The sequence below is a fragment of the Vipera berus genome (assembly GCF_964194415.1).
Source record: "Vipera berus genome assembly, chromosome: 1".
In the NCBI taxonomy this organism is placed as follows: Eukaryota; Metazoa; Chordata; class Lepidosauria; order Squamata; family Viperidae; genus Vipera; species Vipera berus.
Window position 1 is genome coordinate 356,120,362 of NC_138202.1, and position 12,226 is coordinate 356,132,587.

Below are 12,226 nucleotides of genomic sequence, written 5' to 3' on the forward strand. Positions count from 1 at the left end.
CATCTTCTGGAGTCCATTTAAGCTCAGGCCTCCTGCTTCAGTGACTCCGTCCAGCCACCTCATTCTCTGTCGTCCCCTTCTTCTCTTGCCCTCAACCTTTCCCAGCATTAGGCTCTTCTCCAGTGAGTCCTTCCTTCTCATTAGGTGGCCAAAGGATTTGAGTTTCAATTTCAGGATCTGGCCTTCTAAAAAGCGGTCAGGATTGATCTCCTCTAGGACCGACCGGTTTGATCGCCTTGCAGTCCAAGGGACTCGCAGGAGTCTTCTCCAGCACCAGAGTTCAAAGGCCTCAATTCTTTGGCGCTCAGCCTTTCTTACGGTCCAACTTTCAACAGCCATACATTGCAACTGGGAAGACCATAGCCTTCCTTGACTATACGCACTTTTGTTGACAAGGTGACGGACGTCTCTGCTTTTTAGTGTGCTGTCTACATTTGCCATGGCTTTCCTTCCGAGGAGCAAGCGTCTTTTAATTGATTTAATTGATTTCCTTACTCACAAGTAAAGCCCTAACGAAGCATTTCTCAGGGACCGGCAGAAGCCAGGCTTGGTCGCCCTTCGGAAGCCGCACCTTTATCCTGGCCAGTACAGTTTACTAGTCGGTCTAATGTATAGGGTGACCTTTTCGGGGAATATTAGGAAGATGATCGATATTCCTCGGGATCCCGTTTCCTTGGAGGCCGAGCGAGGGAGGGATGCCCTTTCTCAGAAAAGGGCCCTAGGCTGGGCCCTACTTCCTGGAAGGCAAAGCGCCAACGACTGACTCGGCGCCTGCCCAGCCCCTGAAGCCAAAAAAAAAACCCCAACGCAAGAGGAATAAAACACCGTGGGGAAAAAATAATCAGGAAAAAAAAGCCGCGCGGAATTCTTCCCCGTTTGCAGCGCTCCTTGCTCGACAGGTGTGTGTGTGTGTGTGTGATTCTGCCCCTTCCTCTTTTTTCCCTCCATCTCCTTAAAAGCACATTTCTTTGGAAAGGGGTCCCTGGCAGGCTCAAAGAGTCTTCTCCTCTTTCGGGGACACCGGACTTTGGAATCAACCCTGGTTCCCTTCAAGGAGATCTCTGCGCCCCGCTCAGTTCATTCAGACGGTTCATTCCTTTTATTTATTTATTATTATTATTATTATTTGCCACGGGGAGGCAAAATACATCACCCTGGCAAATGACCAGAGGGTGAATCTTTGGAGGTTCTTCAGAAAAAGGCGTCTCTGTTTTATTCCTCCCCCCCCACACACACACACACACACACACTTCCCTGAGCATGTGAGGCTCACAGTTTTGGGAAGTGTGATTCAAATCCGGGACAGGTTCAAGGCGAGATTCCTGCGATCTGGTTGTTAAGGCAAAGGCCTTTGGGAGTAGCTGAGGTGGAAGGAAGGGAGGGAGGGAGGGAGGGAGGGAGGGAGGAAGAAAAGGGAGGGAGAGAAAGAAGGAGAGGGAGAGAGGAGGGAAGGAGAAAAGGAAGGAAGGAGAAAAGGGAGGGAGAGAAGGAAGGAGAGGGAGAGAGGAGGGAGGGAGAAAAGGAAGGAAGGAAGGAAGGAAGATGGAGAGAAGAAAGGAGAGGGAGAGAGGGAAGGAAGGAAGGAAGAAGATGGACAAGGAAGGAAGGAAGGAAGGAAGGAAAGAAGGAAGGAAGGAAGGAAGGACAGGGAGGGAGGGAGGGAGGGAGGGAGGGAGGGAAGGAAGGAAGGAAGGAAGGAAGGAAGGAAGGAAGGAAGGCAAACTGGCCATTTGCACTAAACCCACTCCTGCCCTTCAAACGACCTATTCTCCACCGGTCCCACCACCCTCTTTTCTTTCCCTCCTGCACGAAATCTAGAAAAAGAAGCCAGCGATATTTCCCTTCCTTTATCCAGTGGGATGATAATGATGGGGCGGGCATTTTTAAGGAAGGCTCCTCTTTTTTGCCCCCCACACCCCACCCTCTGAGCGACCCTAACCCAGCTCAAGTCCAAAGCGGCCCAGGAGGGCGACCTGAAGGAAACCCGGAGACCTCCCGCCCACTTACGGTAGGCTATTTAGCGCCTCATCCCCTGCAGGCCTTTCTCTCTTTCTGTTTGTTCGAGGCAGCAACCTTTGCGGCCCCCGAATCCCACCTTCCCCCAAAGATGTGGCTTTTAATTTAAGGGGGGGGGGCGAAGGACAGTGAAAAGCTGATCTGCTGCGTAATCACGCATTTTATAGGGTGCGCCTATAAAGTAGGGGCAGGCGCGCACGCACACACACACCCAACCAATAAAACGTCCCGTCTCTTCGGCCACCCCAAAGGTGCTTTCCCCCCCCCCAAAAAAGGCAACTGGATCGTCCAGTTGCCTTTTCAAAAAGCCCCTTTTGAGACAACCTGGATTGGCTGAGAATCTCCGCAGACAAGCCACTCTTCAACCACCCCACTCCTTAATCCTTTATGGGACATGTAGTAGCCGCTTTCAGGGGGTTCAGCCCGTGTTCCCTCCTGCCAGTTTTGCCCGGTTGTGGGTTGCGCGCGCGCACACACACACACACACACACACACACACACACACACGAGTGCAAAGTGCTGAATTCCAACCTGGTCGTGAAAATTGGGGAAGGAGGTTTTCACTCGAGGGTCTCGCTTCTCACAAACCCACGGGAGAGAGAGAGAGAAAAAAAAAAGCTGGCTATGCACATTCCACAGGAGGAAAATTCAATTTATATAGCAAACCGGGCAGGCTCGACTTTTTATTTTCCTAACTCTTACTCGCAAGCTGTATTATTTTTTTTAACCAGATCCTGTTAGAAGTAGAAGCCGACCTGAGTGCCGAGAATCAGAATCTAGCCCTGGTTTTTTGCTTTTTTTTTTTTTTTGCTTTTGTAAAATACACCTGTAATTCAACTTGTTTTCTTTATTCTCTTCCCGGAGGGGGAGAGAGAGAGAGAGAGAAAAAAAAAAGACCTTTTCGTAACCTCTTAAAGTGAGTTTAAAAGGAGGTCAAGTTATAACACAACAAACCAAGTCAAGATTTATGGAAATAATTCCTCCTCCTTGCTTAAAACGTCTAAGTGATTTTAATGAAAAAAGGGTTTTGTTTTTTTTTAAAAAAACAACCCGATTTTTCCTGCGCTGCCTGTTCTTTTGCAGCAATGTAAAACATAAAAATAAAATATTTCTCCCACTCCCTCTTTCTCCCTCCTCCCTCCCTCCCTCCCTCCCTCCCTCTCTTTCTTTCTTTCTTTCTTTCTTTCTTTCTTTCTTTCTTTCTTTCTTTCTTTCTTTCTTTCTTTTTTCTTTCTTTCTTTCTTTCTTTCTTTCTTTCTTTCTTTCTTTCTTTCTTTCTCTTCCTTCCTTCCTTCCTTTCTTTTTCTTTCTTTCTTTCCTTTCTCTCTCTCCTCTCCCTCTCCCTTTCTTTCCCCCCCACTCTTTTTCCTGCTCTCTCTCTCTTTCTCTTTTGCTCCTCCGAAGTCTAAGGCTCCCTCCCTCGGTATTTCATTTGATTTTCAACAGGGCTTCATTGATAATGTAAAAATACATTTTTAAATATATGTTTCACACCGCCCGGTGGAGAAAAAGTTTACTCTTAAGATGTGGCATCATTCTGTTTAAGGGGGTTTTATTCCCAGGTCGTGAGAATTGCTGTCTAACGTTCGGGAAAGGCGAGCAGAAAAACAGCCAGGTGACAATCTAAGATCAGAATGTATGTACGTGCATGCATACATACGCACATACATACATTGAAAAGGCACAATGTATAAACATTGTGCCTTTTCAAACGGATCGCTGGGAGCAGAATCCAGTTTTCAACCCACCCGCCCGGCAATCGCTCCGCACAACTGCCAGTTTTTCAACTTCCAGGATCCATTTTCCCTACCTCGCAATATTTGTAAGAGGGTGGGGTGGGAGTATCCGACCCCACTCCCCACCCCCGCCTGCAATTTGGGAGCAATTGGGGGAGGGGGGGCAAGAAAGAAGAGCTTAAACACCTTACAAGGAAACGTTTCTCTCTCTTTCCCGGACCCCCGCTTTGCGTCTTTCCTTCGGCTGGTTGCAAAAAAGAGTTGACGGCTTTCCGAGAACGAAGCAAGCGGCCTCTCTGAAGGGCGGGGGGGGGGGAAATAAAAATAAAAATCCGAAAATCCTCCGGTGTCAACGCTCTCTCTCTCTCTCTTCTGCTCCTTCGCCCTCAGTCACGGATCCTCGGGAAAAACTCGCTTCCCGAATTCAACGCCTCTCTCTACCCCGAGGAAATTGGCGGGCGGTTTTTCCTCTTCTTCCCCACCCTCCCGCTCTCCTCCGCCAATCTTTGCGCGGGGAGCTTCTTTTATTTAAAAATCTGTCGATCCCAACGGGGCTTCGCTTACCTAACTATCGTCCCCTTGTGAATCTAAACCGGGAGAAAAGCCGGTAACTTCATATTTCTATCGACACACCTTCCAGCAAGCGACTGGTGCAGAGAGAATATCGCATTATTATTATTATTATTATTATTATTATTATTATTATTATTATTATTATTATTATTATTATTATTATTATTATTATTATTATGGATTGGGGTGCTGGAGTTGGAAGCCACGCGGGATACACGAAGGAGAATCGGAGCGGGTCCTTCTGTGTGTTTGTGTGTGTGTGTGTGTGTGTGTGTGTGGTGTTCGATTATTTCTTTACTATTTCCCTCGCCCCCCACCCCGCTTGGCTTAGAATCCCGGCTTGCTCTGAACATTAAGCTCCTGATAAGAGAGCGTGGAGGACGCGTGGATTTATCGCTAGCTGATAAGAGTCTCTCCCCCCCCCCGCCCCCCGCGCTTCAGAATCAGGCGATAGAGGAGCGGGGAGAAATAAAATCCCCAGGTAGAAACCGTTGGAAAGTTGCCTCCTTCCCCAGACAGAAAGAGGAGACCCGCAAACTTTATCCTGCGCCAATATTTATGCAGGGATCCTATCAAGACTGTGATGAAAGCCTTGTAATGTTCTTTTATGCACCTAGCTGTTCTGTCTCGGGAGGATTGGGAAAGGCTAAGGAGAAAAGATAGCTTCCCCGGCGCTGGGGTCTTGGGGACCGAATTGGCAACAGGGGCCTCGAGCTGGCAGTGGCTAGAGCCCCCCCTCACACCCCCCCTCCAAAGCCAGAAATCCTGTACCCGGGCTCCGTTTAAGGAAGGGCCTTTCCGAGGGGGCGAAAAGGCAGCTGCCTGCCAGCGCTTCATTTCCCAATGGAGTCATTATCTGAAGATAGACACACGTGTCAACGGCGTAGGATTCCCCCCCCCGCCCCCCGTCCAAAAGGAAAGAGCTAAAGTAGAGAGGAAGAGGGAGGAAGGGGAAAGAAAAGAAAGAAAGAAAGAAAGAAAGAAAGAAAGAAAGAAAGAAAGAAAGAAAGAAAGAAAGAAAGAAAGAAAGAAAGAAAGAAAGAAAGAAAGAAAGAAAGAAAGAAAGAAAGAAAGAAAGAAAGAAAGAAAGAAAGAAAGAAAAGAAAGAAAGAAAGAAAGAAAGAAAAGAAAGAAAGAAAGAAAGAAAGAAAAGAAAGAAAGAAAGAAGAAAGAAAGAAAAGAAAGAAAGAAAGAAAGAAAGAAAGAAAGAAAGAAAGAAAGAAAGAAAGAAAGAGGGAGGGAGGGAGGAAAGGGAAGGAGACAGAAAGAGAGAGAGAGAGAGAGAGAGAGAGAGGAAGGAAGGAAGGAAGGAAGGAAGGAAGGAAGGAAGGAAGGAAGACAGGAAGGAAGACAGGAAGGAAGACAGGAAGGAAGACAGGAAGGAAGGAAGACAGGAAGGGAAGGAAACGAGGAGAAAAGGCAGGCAACCAGGAAGGAAGAAGAGGGGAGGAAAGGAAAGGAAGGAGAGAGAGAAAGCGAAGAGAAAGAAAGAAAGAAAGAAAAAGAACCAAAGAAAACCAAAGGAAGGAAAGAAAATTAAAGGAAGGAAAGGAAACCAAGAGAAAGGGAAGGAAGGAAGGAAGGAAGGAAGGAAGGAAGGAAGGAAGGTGCCCACTTACAAATCCATGCTTGTCCGAGATGTTGTTGGTGAGCTTCAGTTTATGGAAGGCCACCGGCTTGGCCATCCACTGCTCGCCGGTGGCCGGGCTGTCCGGGTGGATATACATCCTCTTCGGCATCTCCGGGTCGGCCTTGCCGGCCACCATCCAACGCGAGTTGTGGAACTTGTAGCGACAATCGTCGGCAGCCACAATATCCATCAGCAAAATGTACTTGGCTTTCTTATCCAGGCCGCTGACCCGCACTTTGAAAGGGGGGAACATCCGTCTGCAGGGGGGGAAAGAGAGAGACGAAACTAACTCTCTCCGCGCAATTCCAAGGCCCAATTTTATTATCAATATATATATCTATATATCTATCTATCTCTATCTCTATCTCTATCTCTCTATCTCTCTATCTCTCTATCTCTCTATCTCTCTATCTATCTATCTATCTATCTATCTATCTATCTATCATCTATAATAAAAAGAAGAATATCATACTTTGCAACCCAACCCTGCACCTGCCAACCAGGGTCCCTTCAAACTACTAGGGGCCAAAAAAATAATTATGAGTGATCCCTGGTTAATATTGCTAAGCACATTGGTTTGTGCTTTAAATGGTAAGCCGCCCTGAGTCTTCGGAGAAGGGCGGGATATAAATGGGATTAAAATAAAATAATAATAAAAAATAAAAATAAAAAATAGCGTCCATGAAACGCCACAGTTCTCTCTAAATTTCCTGCTCGGAGGGCTTGCAAGGTCTCTGTCCCCCTCCCCTTTCTATTATACAGCCCCCCCTTTTTTAAAACTGGGGGGAGACTCAGTTCACTCCCGAGTAATACACCGCTTGGCTCTTTTCCCTGGACGCTGCTCCCCAGACTCCAGTGAAACACCCCAAGAAGAAACTCAAAATGGGGCGGGCAGGAGCGGAAACTCGGAGCAATTAATCCGGAGTAAAAACGTCTGCTTCCTTCTCTCCCCACCCCCCACCCCCGCGGGATCGCCCGATTTTAGCCCCTGCGGGGGGGGGGAATTTCTCTCCTTCGCTATCAAAACAGACTCGGGGAGAGAAGGACAGCTTGCATTCGGTCAAGGAAAGAATTCTAACGGATCCAATAATTTCTGCTTTAGAAGCCCGAAGTAAGCTAAAACAAATAAAACCATTTCAATTTTTTTAAAAAAATAACAAAACACCCACCCACCCCTGTTTCTACCACCTGCAGGCACCCATCCAGCCATTTTAAAGAGAGGTGCTTCCTACTCAACGGAGCTTTTGTACTTTTACACTTCTCTCTCTCTCTCTCTCTCTCTCTCTCTCTCTCTCTCTCTCTCTCTCTCTCACACACACACACACACACACACACACACACACGGAAATAATCCAAGAGTTACGATTTGCACCCAAAATGGGAAATTATGAAGATGGGGGCGATTACCCGAAGGTCCCTTTGCCTGGAGTTCAAATTTTAAAAAATAAAATAAAAAAATTAAAACAAAGAGAGAGAAATCTGGAATGAAAACCTGCGGGATTCTCTCTCTCTCTTGGAGAAGAAGAAGAAGCAGCAGGAGTTTGTTTGGGTTTGACTTAAAATCAGTCCGAGGTTGGCTGGATAAACCCCGAGGCTAAGGAGGACATGGGGAAGGGGGGGAGAAAGGGGGTGTACAGAGGACCCCTTTAATAACAGAAGGAAGAAGTGATTTTTTTTTTAAAAAAGCGATAGGCCGCTGGAAGAAAAATAGCGCATTGGGGGGGGGGAAGCATAAAGTCCCTCTGTATCTGTAAAATCAATAACTGAGTGTCTCAGAATTTAAAAAAAACGAGGAGGAAGGGGGACAAAAACAGGGGTGCAAATGACACCCACACCCACCCACACCAACACACCAAGATCAAATCAATTTAACCGGCCTAAAAAACTTGGAACAGCTTCCCGAAAGAGGAAGGCCCGGGGTGGGTGGGTGGGTGGGTGAGTGGGAGATATAAAAATCTTGGCAGTTTTTTTTTTCTCTTTTGCTTGCTTGAATTTACTCGCGAGGAGACCTCGTCGTCGTCCTGTCCTTTGGGGAGCACTAGGGGTCACCTGCCCGCCCTCCCACACTTTTTACATGGGAATCCGGCGAGGGGGGGGGGTTGTGTGTGTGTGTTTTGGTTTTTTGTTTTTTTTTTCCTGCCAGCCGCCCCCAACTATTTCCAGGTGTGGTTCTCCAGATGTGGGAGCATTAAAAAAATACACAGGTTTTTTTTTAAAATCCTTCTGATTTGCTCAAATGGATTCAGAATGGGAGAAGAACAGATACACTGCAAAGGGACCGGCAAAAATTCTTTTTTGCTTTTGCTTTTTTTTTAAAAAAAAGCAGGCCAACCTTTACATAGAAATAAATTGCTTGTGGAAATAAGAGCCTAAACTGCAGTTCGGTGTTTAAAGAATAAGAATTCTAAAGGGAAGGGGGGGGGGGTTTGGAAGCCAATTTCTCAAAAGAGCTCCCAGGAAAATCATCCTGTCTTTTTTGTGTTTTTTTTTAAGTAAAAATAAATAAATTGCTTTCAGGCCCCTTGTCAAGGCCCCCACTCCACTCTCCTAGCCCGCGTGTCTGAAATCAACCCTCCGCTCTTGTTTCAGGATTTCTAGGTACCTCCAAAGGGAAGATCCTCTTTTGCAGATAACAGCCTAAATATTTGGGATGCGAAGGGAGGTGTGTGTGTGTGTGGGGGGGGTTATAGACAGCAGGGCTCAAACTGGAGAAATTGCAAATATTATTGTATTAGCAACGTGGCGAAGCCCCATCTCATGGAAAGGATGGGGGGGGAAAAGTTGGTTTCTCTGCTTCCCCACGGAAAACCCCCAACAGTGATTCTTGAAATTATATGATTTGTTCTTTACTTCTTACTCTTTTTCTGCACTTACTTCAAAAGGGGACAGCGTGTTGATGATGATGGTGGTGGTGAATTGGACAAAGATTGAATTCTCCCTCTCTCTCTAATATACACTAAAAATCCTTCTGCATATATATTATTGCATTATTATTATTATTATTATTATATTATTATTATTATTATTATTATTATTATTATTATTATTATTATTATTATTATTATTATCGAACAAGGACAATTCATCTTCTGTCCACAATAAATACTAACAATCCTTCTACATGTATTTATATATAATATTGCTATTTTATTATTATTGGACAAGGGCTGAATTCTTTCCTCTCTCCACAATAAATAGTAAAATCATTTTGCACATATATTATGTTGCTGTTTTATGATTATTGGACAAGGGCTGAATTCTTCCCTGTCTCCACAATAAGTAATAAAATCATTTCGCATACGTATTATTGTGGCTATTTTATTATTATTGGACAAGGGCTGAATGAATTCTCCTTCTTTCCTTAATAGATTCTAAAAATCCTTCTGCATGTATATTATTATCGCCACTATGGTATCATTATTATAGGACAGGGACTGAATTCTCTCTCTTTCCGTAATAATTACTAAAAAAAAACCTTTTGCATCTACATAATTATTGCTATTATATTATTATTGGACAAGGATTTGATTCTCTCTATCTCTCTCTCTCTCTCCACAAAAAAATACTAAAACCATTCTGTGTATATTATTGTTGTTGGTGTTGTTAGCTCTTTGGGAATCCGGTGGCCTCAACATCTAACACACACGCCTCTACCCAGGCAGAAACTTCTTAGGTTTTCTGCACTACTTAGCTTCAAAGGGAATAGCAGCATATAATCTTATTTTAGGATGCTAACACAAAGGCTGGCTTCCCCCCACCACCACCCGAGGTCCATAAACACTACCAATCCTTCTAAGCACATTCCATTATTATTCCCATTTATTCCTAATTCTTTTTCTGTGCCTTTGAAAGAGAATCCTGTGTACAGCAGAGACAGGGACTACATTATTGCGATCGTGGTTATTATGGGGATTATCAATTTACTTGGCTGGCTTTTCTTTCCTTCCCAGTTAAATCTACTTCTTCTTCTTGTTGTTGTTGTTATTGTAATAATAATAATAATAATAATAATAATAATAATAATAATAATAATAATAATAATAATAATAATAATAAGAAGAAGAAGAAGAAGAAGAAGAAGAAGAAGAAGAAGAAGAAGAAGAAGAAGAAGAAGAAGAAGAAGAAGAAGAAGAAGAAGAAGAAGAAGAAGAAGAAGAAGAAGAAGAAGAAGAAGAAGAAGAAGAAGAAGAAGAAGAAGAAGAAGAAGAAGAAGAAGAAGAAGAAGTCGTCATAGAGGCGGGGGCCCGGCGGGGGTCTTCCTTACCTGCCCGATTTCGTGATCACCATCTCTGTGCCCAGTTTGTGGAATTCGTCCCAAAGATCTTTCGCTTCCAGCGTGACTTTGGGGTCGTCTTCCACCTCCTCCTCCGGCTCCAAGCTTTTCAGCGACCGCAGATGGGCGGCTTGGTGGTGGTGTCCGAGAGCCGAGACGTGCAAGCCGGCCTCGGCGGCGGCTCCAGCCAGACTGGGATCCGGCAAGGGCTTGGTGAGAGCGGCGGGAGGCAGAGCCAGCGCCGGGAAGAAGGAAGGCTGGGCGGCCGCTAAGAAGGCGGACATGGGGAAATCGGCCGGCCTGGGCGCGTGGAAGGGGTGGTAAGCCATCGCAGCCCCCGAGAACGCTGGATCTCTCATCGGGACATCCAGAAAGCCAGGCGGGAAAAGCGAGGCCCCCCAGGCAGAGAGAGCTAGCGGGGGGAAGGAGGAAGCCGGCGGCGGCCCGCTGAATTTCAGCCCGGCTTGCTTGGCGCTCAGCAGCGGAGGTCTAGTCAGTTTCAACCTATCCGCACTTTCAGCCAGGCTGCCGTCTTCTTCGCGTCCCTTCAGGGCTTGGCGAAGAGGGAGGGGGGCAGAAGAGGGGAGCACCGCAGAAGACGGGTGGGGAGTCCGGGCCCCCGCCACAACCCCTGCCGACCCCCGCGATTTGAAGCCTCCGGACGGGCTCCCGGAGATGGTTTCCTCGCCGCCGCAAACGGGGAGGCAGGCCCGCGGGATGGGACCTTCCTCTCTCTCCCCCCCCCTCCCCTCTTTCCCCGAGATCCTCAAACAAGCAAATCGAGAAGGTCCACGGGGGAAGATCTCACGCCTCCGGATCTTGCGGCTTTTTCGGGGTTTTCTTTAAAAAAGAAGAAGAAAAAAAAGCGCCTCTCCAGACGAGCTTGCAAACTTCGGGGGTTGCTTTGGGAGGGGGGGCAGTCGGGCAGGGTAGCGTCCTCCCCCTCCTCTCCCTTCCCGGGCGCCAGCAGCCTCGGAACAACTCCCGGCCCTTCCGAGCGAAGCCGAGTCGGATCTGGAGGAGGAGAGCGAGTTGGTTCGTTCGTTCGTTCCGGGCTGGCTCTCTCGCTCCTCTCTCGCTCGCTCGCTCGCAGCTTTTTTCAATCCAAAGCGGAAAGCCAAGGCGAATTCCTCGGGTCAAGAAGCGCGAGGTTCCGGCGCCGGATCGAGCGCGGATTCGGCGTGGAGAACCGGACGGTTCATCGCTCCGGCTGGGTGAAACGCTTTCTTTTTTTCCTCTGCTGGCTTCGCTCTGCAAAAAAAGGAAAAAAAAGGAGAGGAAAAAAAAAAAAGAGCTGCGGAGCTGCCTCGCGTGCGCCGCCCTCGCTCCTCTCCCGATTCCTCCACCTCTTTGCGCGCTCGCTCTCTGCGCGCTCGCTCGCTCGCTCGCTCCTGCTCCACCCGCCTCGCTCGCTCCACTCCGCTCCACCCGCCGCCCACCCGCGTCCCCCCCCACCCCGCGCTCCTTTCCCTCGCCAGCGCGTTTCCACCTCTCTTCCCTCTTTCTCTCCCACCCCCCCACCCCCCCCCCTCTTAATGATTGTGGATTTTACGAAGCGCAGACCAATTGTGGAAGCCCAGAGGCGTGGTTTTGACAGGTTGGGCCCATATGCGGGGCGGGAGGGGTGGCGAGGGAGGGAGGGAGGGAGGGAGGGGGGGCAGAATGAATTTTTTTTTAAAAAAAAGGCAGAAAAGAAAGCGGTTTGCTGCAGGAGGAGAAGGAAAGAAGGAGGAAAGAGGCGGAGGGAGGGAGGGAGAGAAAGAGAGAGAGAGAGAGAGAGAGAGAGAGAGGGAGGGAGGGAGGGAGGGAGGGAGGGAGGGAGGAAGACTCGGGCGAAGGTGTCGGGAACCCTGGCCACAAAGCAAAACATGTCAACAGAATAAAATATTAACCAAGGCTGGAGGCCTTAGGAGGCCTCCCCACGCCAGACCGGGGTTCCCGGCGGCAGAATCCTGGCTCACCAACCGGAGGAAGCTTTCCCCCGGAGCTGCTGCCAAC

At 47.7% G+C, this 12,226-nt stretch overlaps 1 protein-coding gene across 1 annotated transcript in view; it reads right to left on the minus strand.

Moving 5' to 3' along the window:
- Positions 1-10,587, minus strand: part of TBX2 (T-box transcription factor 2) — a gene marked incomplete at its 5' end in the record, with an annotated part of 46,927 nt that extends 36,340 nt beyond the window's left edge. Inside the window, 2 exons of the mRNA XM_081312774.1 lie at positions 5,945-6,212; positions 10,220-10,587. Of these exons, the coding sequence (XP_081168900.1) occupies positions 5,945-6,212; positions 10,220-10,587 (636 nt within the window). The remainder of the gene's footprint in view (positions 1-5,944; positions 6,213-10,219) is intronic.
- Positions 10,588-12,226: the final 1,639 nt, after the last annotated feature.